Source organism: Plectropomus leopardus, chromosome 9, assembly GCF_026936395.1.
Source record: "Plectropomus leopardus strain MGB_pleo_1.0 chromosome 9, ASM2693639v1, whole genome shotgun sequence".
Lineage (NCBI taxonomy): Eukaryota > Metazoa > Chordata > Actinopteri > Perciformes > Serranidae > Plectropomus > Plectropomus leopardus.
In genome coordinates, this window is record NC_142184.1 from 4381420 (window position 1) to 4402046 (window position 20627).

The 20627-nt window shown below is 39.4% G+C and overlaps 1 protein-coding gene across 2 annotated transcripts in view; it reads right to left on the minus strand.

Moving 5' to 3' along the window:
• The window catches only part of spryd3 (SPRY domain containing 3), a 65476-nt gene that overhangs the window by 18463 nt on the left and 26386 nt on the right, over window positions 1–20627 (minus strand). The window contains exons 7-8 of one of the 2 annotated variants that reach the window (XM_042491815.2): window positions 18002–18151; window positions 312–369 (exon numbers count right to left, since the gene is read on the minus strand). In XM_042491815.2, the coding sequence (XP_042347749.2) occupies window positions 312–369; window positions 18002–18151 (208 nt within the window). Of the gene's footprint in view, window positions 1–311; window positions 370–1202; window positions 2239–18001; window positions 18152–20627 lie in introns of those variants that run through there. The other variant, XM_042491817.2, reaches the window with a different exon arrangement.

Here is a 20627-nt window from a genome sequence, read left to right on the forward strand (position 1 = left end):
TCCTCTTTCTGATGCTGTCACCGTCTGTTTTATCTGCTCTCTGTGCTTTTTATCTGCAATCCTCCTTGATCTCTGTTTGTGTCAGGCACCTCAACATCCAGCTGAGGCGGTTTCCTTGTGATGTTTGCCATCTAGAAAAAGCAGCAGATAGATGCTTTGGAGGAAGTAGATCAGATTTATTTTATCCAAACTACAAGGGGAATTCCACACTCATAAAGGGAAACAACATACAATATTTTTCCTCAGAAAAACGGCTCTACAGATTGAGAGAAGAATAGAAAAAGAGAGAGAAAATGAGCTTGAAATCTCACCAGCATGGTATGCCACCGACCCTCGGCTCCATCCCGGGTGTCTGTTCTTTGGGTAGTCCTGCACAGACACAAACAGCCGCACAGGTCACAAATGCATACATGTACAAATACTAATGCATGTATATGATTGTTCTGTTTTGCATTTTAACTGGAGGTTGTGCTCGCTCTTTGTACTGTGTGATAGTTTTATTTGTGTGTCTGTATTTACTGTTTCAAACATGTTTTTAAGCTGCCCTCTTGGCCAGATCACTCGTGGAAAAGAAATTTTAAATCTCAATGAGTCTTTTACCTGGTTAAATAAAGGATGTATATACACACAAGGTGGGTTTCCAATTAACCCTAAAATTGTGCAAATTGAAACTGTGAATATAAAATACGCCTAATGAAAACACGTCAGTTTTGAAAAAACTCCCATTTATTACAAAAAAAGTTTTTGCAATGTCATCCAAGACTATAGGTGGGTTTCCATTGCAAATTAGTGCACAATTTGAGCGAAATTTGACAGCGTTTCCACTTAGTGATGTTCTGTGACTTCTCCTCTGGTGATAACGCTCCCAGTAACCATGGCGATGGATGTTCAAAACATTAGCAGGTTTATTTCTATTGCAGCCACTGCACGAGCCGTCATTATTTTTTAATCGAAGGTGGCGCATTTCCATTAGGTGTATTTTACATTTGCAATTTCAATTTGCTCAATTTGAAGGTCAATGGAAACCCGCCTCATGTTCATGATATAGTAATTTTATATCTCTCATGTGGAATAAGCCTCGATACATCGACTCTATTCGATATATATCATCCACTCCTGCTAATTAGCACTAAACACAAAGTTTGGCTGAGGCTGATGGAAATCTCATTAGATTTGCAGGTATTTGCACATAAACCAAAGTCTTGCATCATCACCTAAGGGTTTATTTAGCAATAATGATCCACTCGTTGTACATTAACCCTTACACAACATGTTGATAATTATGAGGATTCCTCTCTCTTTCAGATATCAGTCAGTGTCTTAGGATGTCTCTCTCTCCATCTGTCTGCATGTACAGTATTCATGCCTTTCTCCAGGTTTCACCATGCCAACAGAAATAACTAGTGGGCCAACTTTCGGATAAGATCAGAGTATGACTCAGAGGTAATTACCAGAGATTTTTATCTGTCTTCTTGGCTGCACCTCCATAGAAACACACGACTGAACAGAAGAGGAAGGAGGAGGGCAGTGACATTACGCCCCTCTTTAATCTCTCTGTGGGCTACATCTTCTAAACGTTTTCTTGTTCACAGTGTCTCTCAGGTGAACTACCGCAGAGAAATTAAAGGCAATCTTTCATTTTTATATTGTCTCAAGAATCCAAAATATGACCAGAGCAGCGTCCAAAAGAGAAAAGCGTCCGCCAAACAAAAGAACATCCACTGATGACTGATGCAGGGACTGAAGAGGCGATACATTACTCAAAAAAAAAAAAAAGGGCTGATGAAATTATTACTATGAGCTGCACCTGTGAGCAGACATGAATAATGGGGACACTGCAGACAGACAGCAAGGTCGGGCCAAGCAGACAAGAGTGCAGCATTTGAGGACAAGGCATCAGGGAAACATCAACGATCCTGCCTGACAACCCCATTGGGGCTTGAGGAACAGGAAATGGAGATGGATGGGGGGAAAGAGAGAGAGAGGAGGACAGAGTGAGACATCAGCAGAGGAAGACAGAGAGACATGAAGGAATGCAGCTAGTCCTCCAAGCCTGAAACCCCTTGATCCGCCAAGTCTGCTCCTCTTCCCCCTCGTCTCAACCACAAGCCCGAGGATTCCTCTGGCTGACTGGCATGTGGGCTGAATCTCCACGAGGAGCGGAGGAACGTCTGGGTGTTTTGCTGCCTGATTGATGACCCACAGACTCTGATCTGATCGGCGATTTGGAGGAACTCTCTGAAATAAGACAACATTATGGCCGGCTAAACAAACAAGGGGTGGATTTATGGTGTTTTAATGTAAACCGCAGACTTGTGTCTGATAAATGGATCAACTGTTAAATGCATGTTTTCACAGCCGTTTTCGTGGGTAATTGTTGTGTCCGTCATCTCTAATTCAAGACATGGTCTCAGTGTGCTCTATACATCCATAAAAAATGTGGGTTAGTGGGAAAAACTGAAGTAATACTCCCTTCTCTACATACTGAGAATTAAGCTTTATACTGTTACAGCATCTCAATATCACAGTATTTAGTATATATGAATAGCAGGGTGATGATGTTGCTCCATCAACAACTTTGGTCCAGACTGAAATATTTTGCCAGACTTTTCTACAAAAATTCACGACCCTCAGAGGATGAAGCAAACGCCTGATCACCTAACTTTTCCTCGAACGCATCTGTTCTCAAGCGAAATACCTCGAAAACTGTCGGAAGGATTGTTACATAAGCCCCATTATAAGGTCGATATTTCCATTTGCCCAGTGCTTTTGGTTTATGACCACACACTTTTAAAATTTTGGAGAGCCTTACGCTCCAGCAATCTGGTCCAATGTCCTCATCCTAGGAGCCTTTTTAACGTGAAAAGAGAATTCGGCTTTCGACCAGGAAAATCTGTTAAGGTACGACATATTTATATCTCTCTGGTCATAATGTCCCGTAAAAATATTTGCCTCTGCAAATATGTAGGCCTAAAACTGTGTTCTTACAGCAAGCATGAGTCTCTCTGTCCACAGTTAAATATGCACCTCTGTAACGTCAAGTAAACAAACCACTGTATCAAACAGCTGTGCGCTCATGTAAACAAACCACGAAGGTTATCAGCTGTGCACTCGAGATCATAGGCTTAAGACGTAAACGCTTAAAAGATGGGTTGTTACTTGCTGTCCTTCTGTCATTTGTACTTTTTTAAAACAGAAAAAAACACATTTTATACTGTGATATTAACTGGAAATGACAAACAATATGGCCAACAGCAAGCCGGCTATTACCAGAAACTTTCAGCTCTGGTTTGCGGTGCAGGTCATTGATTAATGCACATGCGTACAGGTCAGGCAAATCGGGTTGGCTCTCATAGCAGACCATGTTTTGGTTTGGTTTAAAAAACCCTGGCATGGGGGCGCCTGGTGGCTCAGTGGATAGAGCAGCGCCCCATGTACAGTGGTTGTATCCTGGCTGCAGCAGCCGCGGGTGCAATTCCCACTTCGACCCTTTGCTGCATGTCGCCCCCTGTCTCTCTCCCCCTTTCATGCTCAAACTGTCATGTCCATAAATGCAATATAAGACAAAACAAAAAAACCCTGACATGAAACCAGAGGAAACCAGATGAGCCCTTTTTTACAGAGGGGCTCACAGCTTTGGCAGAAGTTGCATCGTATGATCAAATTTCTTTCAGCTGTATGGACAGGGCTGAGAAATATGCAGTAAAGTGGAGAGTGTACTTGGAGTACATTGCTAGCGTGAACAGATCTTGGAGTAAATTGCACACCATGTGCATGAGACTCACTTGCACACTTCATGTGTGTCTGAGAAATAACTGGCTGCTGGCAGATCAGAGTAGGTTGTGGTACACATCCAAGATTTGTTTTTGTGTGCATTTTTTTGTTTGTTGGTTGGATTTTTTTCTTAGAATTACTTATGCATTTTTTCTTTAGATTTGTTTAAGTGGAAAAAGTTCAATAAAAAATAATAATAAAAAAATCTAGACGGAGCGAAGTTGTTTTGCGTCACTATGACACTATGAAAAATAATAGAGAATAGAGGTGGCTCTGTCTTCACATGACTTGTTTCCAAATATTGATTGTACATGATCCAAGTTAGCTGTTAGTTGCCTTCATCAGTAAGTTAGCACCACCATTAGCACAGTTGTTAAGGGCAAATTTTCACCAGTAATACTCCAATAAACTAGATATAAAACACAACACCTCCAGACTCAGCTATCCCTGGCGTGGAGGCTTGTTAACACTCCCACTGCCGTATTCGGACAAGACGGAATCTCAGCCTGTCCGAGTACAGCAGTGGGAATGTTAAATTTGAACAAAACACCTGTTTGAACAAAGCAGCTAGATACGTGAAAAGTCTGCTGGGAAACGCGTTTTCAGCAGACAAATTCTGTGAGTGGCAGTCGTCGTTTCAGTGGAGCCAACTTCCAAAATGAAGAACCCATGATCTTTTCAAAACAAACAAATAAACTTTGACTCGTAGATCTAGTGTTGAATCAACTGCAAACTGCATATTGAACCATTCAGGAGAGCTTGACAAGTATATCAACGATATCTAGAGTGGAAAGGCGTTACTGATCAACTGGCAACAAACAACGCATTTTCGTCTCCAAATGGATTTTGCAAACTGCAGCTGATGCAGTGTAATAAAACAGCATGCAGCCAAGGCAAGGCAGCGTTATTTGTATAGCACATTTCACATGTGTACATGTTCTACATGTAGAACAGAAACACCACGTAAAAACATCAGCATATGTTTTGTTTTTACCAAGCATTCATTACGCCACACAGGGGCAAAATACTTTTATACAGGATATGTAAATACCAGAAGAAAACAATCTGACAGTGTAAAAATATGATTTTAATCTTTAGACTCTTCTCAGAGTGAATGTAATGTTTATTTTCAGCCATAAACTCTGTAAAGCACAGATCATATTGTTTTGTGAGACTTGGAGCAGCTTCTCATCTGATAAAAGAAACATTCCAACCTATTGTGGTTTGGAAATTACAACAGTTAATGCTGTGATTTCTGTTTTTCAATCAGTGCTGGCGCCACTAAATCACACCTACACCCCTTCTCTATCAACATATGAAGGAATGCATGTTAGAGAGACAGAGAGAATACCGTGTTAAGCAGCTGGTCCCCTCTCACGCACTGTAAATCTTACAAAATAGGGTCACTACCCCCTGTAGGCCTGCAGAAGCCATCATTGAAATGCAAGCTGCTTCTAAGAACAACAAACAGCGGCGTTGTGTCCACAGCATGGCGGAGCAAAGCCCTGCAGTATCAGATCCACAGCTGCTACACCGGTGTCATCAGAGCAGCCTGCATTTCCACACGGTGGCAGAGTAAACAAGTCTGAAAGAGTGAGAGCGGAAAGGTGCGGGCCGAGTGGGGAACCATGTGGAAGCAGATACCCATCATCCACAGCAGCTATCACACTGGCATATCACAGAGCTGTCTAAAAATATGAACTACCACAGATACGAGATAATGTGTGTTGAAGGTAGAGATTGAGGGGAGGGAAAGTAGTGGGTTTTTGTCAGTGCGTGCCCACACAACCTCACCTATAGGGGTTGGGCAGAGACTGTGTAGGAAACTAATGCAGGTCTGTTTGTATAACCTGGTGTCATCAGGCTAAAACCTCCAGCTCCCCACACGATGACAGCCAGCGTCTGACATTAGTGGAGACAACAACAGCCTATCTGCGCCGATGTGTTTGGGCATGTTCATCACTTTTTATGGATTCAAGAGCATTATGCAAATGTTTTCTTGATGCAAACACACAGAAGTAATTAATTACTAAGTTTCTTAAATGAAGAAACCCTACCAACCATATAGATATATTTATTATCATTACACTGTTATAAATGCATAAATTGTACGAGAGAAAGGGATTGTTGTAAGATGATATCATTTGACAAATAAATTTGAATTGCATTGAAAATTCAATGCAATTCAAATTTATTATTTGTCCCAGAGGGCCATTTGTGTTGCAGCAAGTGTAAAAACATATAAAGCATAAACAATATCACACGGAAACATATAGCAGTTGACATTCATCTGTATTTAGGGCTGGGTGACATGGCTGTAAAATAATATCACAATATTTCAAATTTATATCATGAAACATAAGATATATCTCGACACCGAAGGACTCGGTCATCATGCGCAGGGTGTATTGATGTTTTTGCTGTGGGATTGAAGCTTCCGGGCAACAGTTGGATGTTAGCGTTACCAGATAGTTAAATTGTAACCGCAGTATGAAGACTCTTCAGTTCATAGACTGCAAAGATTTCTAAGTCATACTGGTGCTCAGTGGTTGCAAAATGTGACTAAATAGTCGCGATCAGAGCTCTGCAAAAGCCTCGCTTTTTGTGTGTGTGTCTGTGAGAGGCAAAGACCTGTAGGACGAAATGCCGGTGGCTTATAAACATGACGTAATAATTTATACTCAGTGTTTTCAATATAGTCTTTTTAAATATCGCACATAGAGCCTTGATGCCTCGAGTATATTTGATACATCAATCACCCCTAATGTGTACACAGGGTGACCTGCAAATATGCACATTCAAGCTCCACAGGAGCAGATTAACAATAAGTGTTCACCAAAACTCCATAAAGGCTATAATAATTCAGTGGGCGCTAAAAATGACAACATTTCCTAATAACGTAACCACTTCTAATATAGTGTACAGTATACGGCACCATCAACAGTCAACAATGCAGCATCAGGACCCGCGCCATAAAGGCTGATGCTGCAGTATAGCTCAAAAATATAAAATGTACTGTTACTGTCACTCAGTCATCATCATCAACAACTATACTACAATACAATGTGAACTATTACAGTCACCCAATCATCATCATCAACACCAATATCATCAATACGACAAGTACAATGTGTACTGTTACTGTCACCTAATCATCTTATTGTCATCAGTACTACAATGCAATATGTACTGTTACTGTCCCCATATCATAATCATCTTCAACATTGATATCATCAATACTACAAGTACAACATGTACTGTTACCGCAATATCATCATTGTCATCATCATTAGAGGTAATGAACAACCAAAGCAGTTACCTCCTTCTGCTATTAGTGTTTAAAGCATGAATGGAGACAGGAACAAAGAAATATTTATACCTATTTTTTTGGGCAACAGGTGCGCTTAGGCCAGATGGTAACAACTTCAGGTGGTGCCCAATGGCACGGGAATTTTTGGGGTTATTTTTGCAGCACTGGTCAAACACCAGCTCAGAACACGAGCAGTCAGAAACAAACATATATGACTGATCGATTGTCCGTTTGATAATACACACAAATGAGCGGTGGGGCTGAATCATCACCACTTTTCTAATAACCAAAACTGTGGAACAATTTTATTTTGCCCAAATGTTTGCTGGAACATAAAATATGACTTTGCTGTCCAATAAAAAAGTTAGATTATCGATGTCAAACGTTGGGAAAACAACTCTTTTGAGAGTGAAACACATGGAAGACAGTGAGCATGTTTTATTATCATAATGGTATTTATTTGGTTTACCAACAGAATTGGGAAATATCTGGTGTTTCTGGCCTGCATGTGTGATCCCACCGCTTGGATTCCCATTATGACGATTGTAAGAAGTGTATGCTAGATAATACAGATATTACATATATACAGATATACAGTGCTGCTTTGGTTAATTCACAGACATGATAGTTATTTATTGTTAGAGTCAACATTTTGTTTTTTTCTGTTATGTATTCTTCACTAATGGCACATTTGTCTGCTTTTGAACATTTTCATCTTTTTTACTGACTTATTGCTATTTATAACTTCTGTTTTTATGTAATTTATCATATTATTGTGATGCTATCATATGTTTTATACTCCTTCAGCCCACTAATGTGAATCCAGGGCATTGCTGCAAAAATACCTTAATTCTCAGTCCATTTTCCCTGACTAAACAAAGGTTTGATGATGATGAAGAAAAGGAATTTATTAAATTATTTAACAAAAAAAGATGTTACCGATTATTGAGACTTTACAATGCAGCGTCAGAAAAAAACAACTCATAAAATCCCACTTCTCACGACTGAACATTTTTAAGACCTTTGAAAGATTGATTTAAGTCAATGTAATACCAATTAAGAACTTATTTTTAGATTGATGAATTCAATGCCTTTTAAGGATTCCCGGGAAACCTGGCATTAAAAAAAATACCTCGCCAGTTTATTGATATGATTTATTGACCTCCACATGCTTCCTGCCTGAACATTGTTTCCAATTTGAGGCCACTGGTGGGTATTGCAACACATGCGTCTCCTATCTGCAGATATTTTTATGTGTGTTCTGCAGCTTCCTGGTCAGAGAGGCCTTGGCAGAGCGACTGGCCTTTTGTTTTATCCTGAAATGACCTTCTTTGAATAAACAGGTTCACAGCAGCAGCACAGTAAAACGGTTTGTAGGACTGCTGCGTCACAGGAGGAAGAGGAAGAAAGCTGTTTCCAAGACTGGATCCTGGGGCATTTCAGGACAGAGGAAGCACTGCCATACCAGACTCCTGAGCAGTTTCACTCCATGTAAGTGTGTGTGTGTGTGTGTGTGTGTGTGTGTGTGTGTGTGTGTGTGTGTGTGTGATTTATGTCTATATTTATGTGCATGAACAGACAGTGAATCAGTACAGTCATCGGAGACAGAGGGTCATGGATGATCTGAGTTTGATTCAGACACTGACAGCTGCTGAACCACATATCTGCCTCCATCATGACTTTGACACCTATCCATCCATCCATCCATCCATCCATCCATCCATCCATCCCCTCGTATTCACCCGTTTCCCTGACCTGCTTCACTTCCCTGTCCTCCCACAGGGATATTTTTTTTCTGTAGAATTTTGTTTGTTTTTCAGGACATGGGGGTTTTCCTGCTTTTTTTCCTGCACTGTAAAATCTGACCTGTTGAATTGACTTTTAATAAAATCGAGGAAACCGATTGCCTTAAAAAATGTCATAAATATCGCTATTTATCTTAATTTATGTTTGCTTTATATCTAACTGTTAAGTTTACTCACGATTTAGTTAACCCTTAGGGACTGTTTGGCACATTTTACGCACTTTTCATTCTTTTTTGTTTTGGCTGTGATCTTGCATATTGCATACATTTTGGCAAGATTGTGTATTTTTGTTTAATCTTGGAATTTCAAGCTTGGCTCCTACAGTAAGTCTAAAATAGTAATAGTTGTAAACAAAAATGTTACATTCCTACTGTTAAGTGCAAAAAGTGCACCATTTGAAACCCATTCAAACTGCAATTTTTTATCCCACAGCCATCAAAGCATAAAAACATGCATTGTATTATATCTAGGTGTCATTCTGGGCTTTTGCTTTGGAATTTGAAATTTGTAATTTTTACTTTTTTCCACCTGATAACGTTTTTTTTGTTTGTTTGTTTTTTAACCATATTTGGCATATGGAGAAAATACATGCTACTTTAACTAGGTGCACTTTCACAATCAATGTTGCTGTGAAGTATTGACACACCCTAGGCTGTGATAATCAAAAAAAAAACTACTACTTTGCATGTAGTATATTGAAAATATATATATTTTTTTTTCATCTAAAAACATGGTGGCGTAATGACAAAAACAGTCATTTAATCAATCTATCAATCAAGTTTATCTATAAAGCCCATTATCACAAAACACAGTTTGCCTCAGAGGGCTTTACAGCATATGATATCCCTCTGCCCTTAGATCCTCACATCATCTAAGGAAAAAATCCCCCCAAAAAAACTGTAAAAGGGGAAAAAATGGTAGAAACTTCAGGAAGAGCGACTGAAGAGGGATCCCTCTTCCAGGATCCAGGGATAAAATTCAGAAAATTGCTGAACATTTGATATTTATGATTAGGACTGATGTTGGTGAAAAAAATCAACTCAATGACATTAGAAAATGGTATTAGTGTAACATTTTTTACAGTGTGATTTTGAAGAGTGCATTTTGTGCACAGAGCAACACGAGTGTGTCTCATATTAAAGCAGGCCTACATGGTTAAATGTACTTAATTTTGTTAAGTTGTTGCAACTTAAAATTGAACTGAAAAATGTTTTAGCAACTTCAGTAAACCATGTTTACTGTGCTATATATTTGTATCTGCTGGTTACAAACTAGTCATAACTGTATATTCTTAAACATGGAAACAAAAAAAACAAACAACTCGCAGATATCATAACTTGAAATCCTCTTTGAGATGATCAAGTGAAGTTGGACTAACTTGGTTTAATGAAGTTGCCAACACTTAAATAAACGTATTCAGATGTATTCTTTATTTTGTGTCATGCACATAAACGTGTGCTCAACCCTCATGGGTTTAAAAGAGTCCATTACAGTATTGTTATATAAAGTTAACAGTAAGTAAATAGTAATATTTACTTTATTTTTTCAGGGCAACCGGTTTCCAAGATTACTTTAAGTGAGATCAACTTGTCAGATTTTACAGTGTATGTTTTTCATACTCTGAATAGCTTCCCTTGATTTTTCTTCCTCACGACTTTCTACCTTGCAACCCCCCCACACACTTTCACCCCATAACTAAGCATAGATCTCTCTTTGTCCCACAGCCTAGCAACCGCTGTGTGTACCGGATGAAAAACAACCACGCTACCAAGCGTATGCATGCTGTACATCCATGGAGACTCTTATCTTTAGAGGAATGAGAGAGAAAGCCAGAGGTCATGTCAGGTCTCAAAACTGCAGCGGGGTCAAAACAGATCTTAGATTAAGAACACTCAAAAACAACCCGTTTACGCTACACACAAAACATTCACACTTATCACATAACACAAATTCCTCTGACTTCCCTGTTGGACAGGAAACTGGCAACAGCGGCTTGGGGGATTCAAAAATGTACTTCCACATTTGTTTAACCCGCCGATTTGATTTTAGCATCTAAAACCTTTACTTTCCCATTATTTGGCATCTTTGTACTTCGACCGGAATTAAAACAAAGTGCAGTGAAATGGGGAAAATGTTCGGTCATGCAATTCATACCAAAGCAGGATTTATACCTCTGCAGGGAATCAACGCTGTAGCCCGACGAGCACCTCCCTAAAAATGTAACTACACATTGCAGCAAAACAAACTTCCTGTTTATTTTTGTAATCTAAAAACCATTTCCCTCAGTGGAAATGAGGCTTTTATTTACTCTTATTTTACAGATAAGACGCAATAAATTGTGAAGACCATAAAGCTCCCAAAAAATTGCATTTTAAGTCTTGTGTGATGTATCCTGGCTTCATATGAGAGGAGAAAAACTTCGCTAGCCGCTTCAAATGTAATATGTCATAGGCTGATGCTACTAACGTTAGCATTATGTATATGTGGAAAACACATGTAGTATAAAAGAAGTGCTTTCTCTGTGAACCATATGAGTTATAATGGAGCAAAATTTTAAAACTTTACCATTCTTATATGTTGCTGCTCTACCCAGCTACATATTAACTCCCCTGACTGCTAAAGCCAATTTATGCAATGAAAATGTCATAGATTTATGTTAATAACATTAATAACAACCCAAAAATGCAGTTACTTGTCGTGACACACTACAGCCAAAACATTGGCCGCCACAAATTGATTTTGAATGCAGAGCACAGGCTACTCTAAGCACAGATGGAGCACTTGTTAATTGCGCTGGGTCTAAAAGTTTGCATTCACTCGCCTCTGCAGCAGCTTCTCATCTCAACTATCAATGTGATCTAATCAGCTCCAACCAGATTGTACCACGAATGTCGGTAGAAAAAATAGCGGCAGTCCATAAAGTAGAAATTGAGATATTTCAAACTTAAAACTTTACACTGCTTGTGGTGCTAGGTGTAAAGTCCACGGATAACTAAAATAAGCTCTGTCATCGTCTGTGCAAACTTTCACCGCAAATCCATTCAGTAATTGTTATATTTCAGTTGGGACCAAAGTGGTGACTGATCGACTGACCAACATTGACATCGCAGGAGCTATGCAGAGAATTAAAATACTGTTTTTTAGAGGTGATCGGCTTTTGCGGATGTTCAGATTGGAAGAGAGAAAAAGTTGGCAAAGACGTAGATGGAGATTTGTAAAGTGAAGAAAATTGAGTACAAAGTTGAGCCTGAAGTCAGAAACCACAACAAACACAAAGAGTGAGACACAGACAGGCAGAATCTGGCAGCCTGTGAGGCTTTAATGAGTGGATTTGCGTTTATATTCAGGCCTTCTTACCACAGGATGCTACGTGAAAAAGACCAGCATGCAAAGTTGCAACTGCTGTTGAGTAAACAGTCATTACCCAAGCCCTTCAATTTGCTGCTTTATCACCTCTCCTGGACTTAAGCTTAATGTCTTTATAATGAAACCCAGATGCAGAGAGAAAAGTGGTGGAGGAAAAAGAAAGGCGAGAGGAACTCTGAGGAGGTAATGGGACTGGAGTTATCGCCACTCAACTTCTTCCTCACCCATGGGAGCATCGTCTGTGTGTGTTTAACTGAGAGCATGTGTGTGCTCACGTACTCCTTTTTTCAACTCCATTAGAGCATTTTCTGGTGGTTTTTAAAAAAAAAAAATTCACAGAAAAATAATGCAGTAAATATACAGATATACGTTTAGAGTTGTTGTGATTTGAAGTCTTAATTTCAAACTGAATTTAAAATTCATCTTTTTAAAAGAAATCAGTTTGTATCTCCTCTGTGTTTGTGTTGAATTTCAAGCTTTTTTTGCACCCTGCATTTCGGGCTAGGCAATCAAATTTTATTACAATTATGATATTGGCTTGCAACGATTATGAAAACAAACTTATCAAGATAAAATGATTATTATTTCGCAGCCAGATTTGCAATGCTGCTCTCATTTTGTCATGTGTTATAAATCCAGTGCACTCTTCACTTTTCTTTACAGCGGTGCATTCAGTATTGCCAACTTAACAACATTCTCACTAGATTTAGCAACTTTTCAGACCATCTATTGACTTTATTTCAGTGCTGCAGGCGCAGCCATTTGAGCTCTCATTACATTACGAGGTGGATCTGTCCGGATGGCTGATAGCACTTCACTTACAACAGCATCACCCAAATGTTTCGATTAGAGGAGCGAGACAAAAACAAACTGGAAGGGGAGTCCTCCTCCCGTCAGCACTCAGGCAGCCTCCCGCTGCAGATCTGCAGATTGCCAAAGTGGCTAAAATCTGTTTGACCACACAAGTGCTAGCAAGAAGTCAGAGTCTGGAATTGCTTGAAAAATTCGGGAAGGTGAAGCCGCAAAATTCGCTTAGGGAAACCATTGCCATGTCACAAATCCATCACAAGCTTGGTAAATAACCAAAAAAGTAAGAGCTGTAAGTATCTTAGCCGTCCTGCAAAGTGGCAAAGTGTCACTTTATTAAACTTTAAGCAAACCTCCAAATGATAAAAATATATCTCAGTGAATCACAAAAAGACTAAAAACTGGTTCGCCAAACAGCCTTGCTCTCATCATGCTGATGTTTGTTCAAGTATTCGTTTCCCTGATAAGTTTAGTTATAATTGGTTATTTGATGTCATAAAACATCGATCTGCACATCAACTGTGTGTGTTGATCGATGTACTCACAATAAATGATGATGCATGCAATTAGTCAGACGGGAATACTGGAGTTTGAAACTGCTGCTCCACTCGCTACTACGCAAACTCTGGCTCCAAATGACATCAGCATCAAAAGACGGCAACAATGTGTTGCTGTCAAACACAACTGGATCCAAGAGAGAGAGATAATGCCAGCTAGACCCCTCCTTTCATAATGCAGGACACACACAACACTGAGTGTGCAAACGTTTGCTGAGAAAGAAGCGACAGCTAATGAGAATCAGAGCTAACTACACTGAGCCAATTAAACTTTTCACATGAATACAAACAACAACTAGTGGTTCACCCAAAAAACTACACTATGTGTGTTTGTTGAAGAAGGGAAAAAAACATTATGGATCAACATTCATAGGATGTCCAAATTAACATGCCCCAAGCATAAAATGTGGGTTTGTCGAGTAAATGTCAGAAGGCTGTCTGCCACTCTGATGGGTAAATGTTTGTACCAAAATAGTAATTAATTTAAAAAAACTATGCTGAGAGTCTACTGCATTGTGTTGTCATTTACAGACATGCTGCTTCTGTCCTCTGCTGTCTGTGAGGCTTACACTCATAGCAACAGGGACTCATGTTGCATTCAGGTGCGCCTTGTAAACTCTAAAATCTTCATTGCTTTGTACGGCAAAGAACCTTGTGAACTCAGCAATCTATACTATAACGGCTATGGCGGCTGTTTAAAACTCTAGAGCATTTTAATTATAACATGCCAAATCACAACATCCTATTAATTTCTACACAGGTAGATTTAAAATAAAGTCTATTTAAAGATAAAATCTAATTCTTATCTGCAAACCCTGTGATTTTCTTGTTTAACAGGTAAACAAGCACCTTTGTGAACATGTTGTTTTACTACAGCATTTTCAAATAATTAAATACAAAAGTCATACACAATATGCATGTTCAGTAAAAATATGCACGTTTGAAATAAACTAAACTAATACCAGCTGCCCATCTGCTACCTGCTACAGTTATTTTGGCCAGCAAAAAGTGTGCTTTCTACCAGTCCTCTTGGCCCGTGAGTCAAAGAGTTAATTTCAGTCACTGGATGTGCAACAGGACATGCTCCTCTCAGCAGTGCACCACAGATATTGATACTGTGTCTTCGAGAAACACAAGCTATTCGATTTCAGCCATAGCTGCCAAGGGAAACGCCCACCCAGAAGCTGTTTCCACAAATATGTCCAAAAACAGTTTTATCTTCTTCTTTTTTTTTCAAATGTAAAAATGTGCACAGTAGCCACAACATTATAGCTTATTTTTCCACACACAGAAAAGTTCAACTTTAAGGGTGAAATATGGACAACGCTGCCTGTGCCAGGGGGGCGGTTTGGCAAGCAACATATCTGTGAAGATGGTAATACTACCAGCATTACACGGCTTGGATCGAAATCTGTGAGCAGGCCGCTCTCACACGGCGTATTTCCTCTCTGTGTGCATCTATAACTCTCTTTGTCTTAATCTTATCCAGTGACCTGTGCATCCCTCTGTTCCTGTTTTATATAAATTGCCTCCGAGACCTTGAGAGATGTTGTACAAGTTTCATCTTTTATTTTTGTTATTAAAAGGAGCAGAGCTTTGACCCTGGGAGAGACAGTGCTGGCAGCTCTCCACAGGCCTTGGCTTTGGCAGTCGCTAATATTTCACATTCATAACACTTTCGAGGCTAAACTTACAGGGAGCAAAAGACTCACAAATCATGAACCCATACTGTCGAAAAAATAGCTTCTGAGTCAGAAGAATAATATTAGGTAAAAAAAAATGAAATGCAAATAGGTTTTGTGAGAATCCATCAATCAGAAAGCAGACATTTATACAAGTTTAATCCTGTCATTTATAAGCTTAGTAAGCAGGATTCAGAACAGCCCTGCAAGATCCTAAACTATTACTGCTTATGCTTTACATCCTTGCAGCTTTGTATTAAAATGTCTTGATAAATTAACCCTGTCCACTCTGCATTTCTTAAAGAGACACTTTGGTGACTTTTCAACCAACTTTGTATCAAACAATGTAGGTAGTATGTGTAGATGAACCGTGGTAAACTTCCCTCCATATAACCAGTGCCTAGATATCCCTCCTCCCCCAAAAACAAAACTTGGCTGGATGACATAGTTTTCGTCATCTGGGCTGTTGCTCGTACTACAGTATGGAGCGAATATCCGAAGATTTACTGACAAACACAATGTCACTTGCAAATGAAAAAAATAACAAACTAATGCACTTTGTCTTACAAATACAAAATATACCTATCAAACACATTTCTACTATATCATGCTTCAGAAACACACACGTCTTACAAGTAGAAAATAAAAGTAACAATCTACAAAGACAAAAAATAAATATTATCGCATGACTTTAGCCATTTTTTTCCTCACAAATGTCCTAAGCAATTCTACCTCCACAACAGCAGGTGGCGCTATGAGTCAATTTAAATGCTGTTTTTTTCTGGATAAAAAGTTTGTATTTATCATTTTTTGTATTTCTGTTGACGGTTCAGCAGTGATTATAGCCCAAATATTGGACTTCTATTTAACTAGAGACCAACCTTGTTTTTTCTACAAACCTATGAATATAAAAACAACTCATTGCTATCAATTGAGAAATAACATAATTGTGCTTTTTACAAAATGCATTAGTTTGTTAGTTATGTTTTTCATTTGCAAACTACATGGTGTTTGTTAGTCAATCGCAGGTCATTTGTTAAACATGCTTTGTTTGTCTGTTACATTTCGGCAGGATATTTGCTCCATATCACAGTCTGTACTTCCGCATTTTTGTATTGCTTACCACCCATCACTAAACTACGGACACAAAGAGTAAAGAAGTGGATCAACAGACTAACCCCCCCCACCCCTCTTTCTCTCTTTCTCTCTCTCTCTCAAACTCAGCCAAAAATCAGTCAAGAGGTAAAACCAGGCAGTGCTGATCGCATAAATATGTCAAGGTTGTAAATCTCACAGTCCTTTTTCTCTGTTTTCTCTGGTCATGTAGCATCAATTTCAAAAGTATTTGCATCTTTTTACAGTACAATAGGCTTAGGCAGTATGTAATATTTCATACCTTTGTGCCTTTCTGAAATTTCTCAGGGGTTTACTTTCAGTTATTCTGACTAATAAATACACAATAGAAACCAACAAAATCCTAATTTTAATCATATTCTTACACATATTAGCATATTAATCAGAAATACAACTGTACACCTTTTGAACTTTCTCTCTGTCAGACTGACGAGGTTTAAATACCTCATTAACTCATCATAAAGCACACTTCATTGAAACCTGACAGAAACACAATATTACTCAGCCCCGTCTGTGTTACTCTTTCTAGTAATCTAGTCCATTGTCCAAACAATCACCAGCTCTGGTTTGGTCAAAATAAATACTTAATTCACCAAGTTAGAAGTAAAAAACATGTCGTTAATCCCCACAGTCTCTCTGCTGGCCACCTGCTGTTTACAGTCGTGTAACTTCACCCTCCACCACTAGGTGTTGCTGTGTTGTTGAGCTCAGCTGCCTGTTCCAACAGTAGAGACCAGAGACTAAGCTCTGGTGGTGCATGCTGTGCAATATGTACAATGAGTCTAATAGAAGGAGCCTGTATCTATGGCAATACCGAAAAACATACTTTCAGGATTTTTTTAAATACCCTGGTAAACATTCAGTCTCACTTGGTTTTGAAACATCTACAGGTTTGTTTATTTTATTCCTCAAAGCTGTTCAGCGTGGTAATAGTCACTTGCAGAGCTGCAATGCTGAAATGGGAACCGCATGTGCATTCTTTGGAAAAAGAAATAAGGGCTCAAATGAGAGGTGTTAAAATTTCTCTAATTGTATTTTCCTCTTGGAGGTGTTTCATCTACCATAAAGTAGGCCATTATATCCAAAGAGAACGGCTGAGCTGCTGGATAATGGGAAAGAAAACAAAGCTTTCGACAGTATGTTTACTACTAGTAGAGTCTACTTCACAGAGTCCATGTCCTCTAAAAACGGCTTTATTGGCTAATCCACTCGTCTTTTCTCCATACACTGAGACACCGTGTTTAAAACATTCCCAAGACAGGGCCTGAGGAACATTTTGCACATGCTAATTACGCGCCTTATTCCCAATTCAGGTTTTTGTCAAATTTTTCCATCATTATCATGTGAGCTCAATGATGTGTTGAACTATGGGGAGCAGAGGGGGAGAATGGAAGAGTCAGCACATGGAAGGCTTATTCCTGGAGTCCACATCCCTTGAGTTCACCGAGCTACACTGGCTAATGTATAACCATATGGAAAATATGGGAAAGGGCCAGAAATTGCTTCTCTGTTGAGTGTAGGTGTGCGTTAAGTTGTCAAAAGTTGTTCTTTTCTTAGAAAGCTCACCCTTCTCGCCAAGCCCAGAGCGATGTAGCACTTCTCCCCAGCATCAACGATCTCCACTTCATAGTAGTGGCAGCGGGTGGTGAGTGGCTGGCGGGCCTGGGCCAAACCCACGTCCATGATGCTCTTTCCTTTGCCAACATACTCTAAGAGCTGAAGAGGGGGATAGTAAGAGGGAGAAAGATAGAAGGATGGAGGTTAATATGTTCAGAAAGCAATAATATTTTTTAAACACAAGTGTGTAAAGCAGGGATACTTGAAACATATGTTTCAAGGATTTCTCGGATTTTAGGACGATTCTTGTATTTTACATTTCTGAGTTTAACAGGTTTCTAAGACTTTGAAACATTTCTAGGATTTCGGGACATTTCTAGGATTTTAGGAACGTTTTTAGGATTTAAGGATATTCCTCGGATTTTAGGACAATTCTCAGATTTTACAACATTTCTGATATTAGCATGTTTGTAGGATTTCAGGACATTTCTAGAATTTTAGGACATTTCTAAGACTGAAAGACATTTCTCGGATTTTATGACATTTTAAGGATTTTACGACATTTCTATAACTATAAGGACATTTCCAGAATTTTAGGACATTTCTATAATTTTAGGACATTTCTAGGATTTAATGCCATTTCTAGGATTTTAGGACATTAAGGGCTTAGCTAGGACCTCTGCTGGGGGCTGCGGGGATCCTCCACTGGCACTTTTTTTTTGATAAACAAGCTCTGTTTTATGCACTCAGGCACCTTATGTATACTAAAAGTGCAGTAACAATTCCCAGTGTGAATCACTTTATTTGTATTGTCAATTAGAAAATGCTCCGGGGGCATATTTGGCCCACGGGCCTCAAGTTGAGTATCACTAAGTAAAGATACATTAGACTCATATTCCCACCTGATTTATTGACGAATAAACTCCAACCACATGGCTGCCAGACTACTTTCCAAAACCAATCAGAGAAGCACTCCCACTTCACACAGCGATTGAGCAGATGTGCAGAGGTGAGCTTATAGGCAGGATTTGAATTTCTCCCTCAAGCTCTCCCATCACGAGCCACTGAGCGACAAGATTATAGGGATGGCAGCATCCACCACTGTGGTCCAGACTGATTTTTTTTTTAACTATAGGATGCTATTAAATGTTGTACAGACATTCATGGTTTTCTTATGATTAAACCCCCTGACTTTTGCTCCAGAGCTACCTGACATTTTGGATTTTGGTAAAATGTTTATACAACTATAGATGGATTGCCATGAAATTTGGCACAGATATTCACGTGGCCAAAAGGATGTCGCCTACTGACATTGTTGATCCTTAGACCTGCTGCTGATGTGGCGTCAGTTAGTCAGTGTATTCTATATATGTTAATATTTTGGCAATTTGACCTGCTGAACAGTTTTTAATCAATCAGATATAGAGCGACATCACAGATAATGATGTCCTCGAAAAGTAAGTAAGATCTTACATCATTTCTGTGTTTTTGAAGATTTTTTAAATTCACCGGACAGTACCAAACAGTCTCGACCCTCTCTATAATAAAATGATTTAACTGCTTCTTTTAGAGGGACCCATTCATTCATTTTTGCCCCAAAAAGTTTGAGCAACAGCTTCGCAAAATAATATGTTGCCTATTCATTCCAGCTTGTCATAGACATTACTGTGCACACATTTTCACAGATTCGATGATTCCTTTCGTTTTCCATACAAAGTTTCATTCGCGTCATATAATAAACAAGCTAATAGCATTAACGACAGGTCGCAAATACACAACAACAGTTTTTGCAGACACTGCAAATTAACAAAAGTCAGAGACTGTATCCTATAAACTTGCTGTGAGCTGTAAATTAACCACTTATTTATCTTACAGTGCGGTCTCTCTCCTCCTCTGTGCCGCTGTCGGCATGTAATTTCAAAGTCAAGAGCACTCACTCTGCAGCAAAATCGGGTGACCAAAACGTCCCCAGCAGTATATTGCACAGAAAAAAACAACTGCTTGACTTTAAGCAGTCTTAGTCGACTGAGGGTCTCCTTCTGATGATTCGAGTCTCTGACTTTCAAGGGGCACCCTTAGTGAAAGCATCAAAGACCATCGAAAAGTACTGAGCAGTTCTCTCAGTCATCTGAATATACCCACTCAGGTTTTGTGGAAGGCGATTCCAAACTTTTGAACAGAACTGTACTTCAGTCTGAAGTTTCTCAGTAAACCCAGTTACTGCTGTTATTTAACTTTCCTGACTTTCTTTGTTTAGTGTGTTTGGTTCTTCAGGCGACAAGGCCCAAAGGGCAGTGATGTAAGTCTGCGTAAGTGGGAAAGATGAGATGGAGACAAAAGATCGAAGACACAGCAGATCAAGCTTGGGCAGGATCCTCGGCTCGGTGTTGTTCCAGAGGCGACTTAACAACGCAACCAGCTTTTGCAACTGTGTCCTAAGTGAGTGGGCACCATGACAGATTTACGCTTCCAAACCCTGACGAACCCTCGCTGAACCGCCCACGGTGACGCGCCTACAAGTATCAACAGCCACTTGAGATTGCATGAGCAGGACCTGCTGATAAAGCAATTACTTACAGGTCTATTTTGATCTTAAGCATCCAAACAGGTGAAGATGGGTGGATACAGGTGAGTA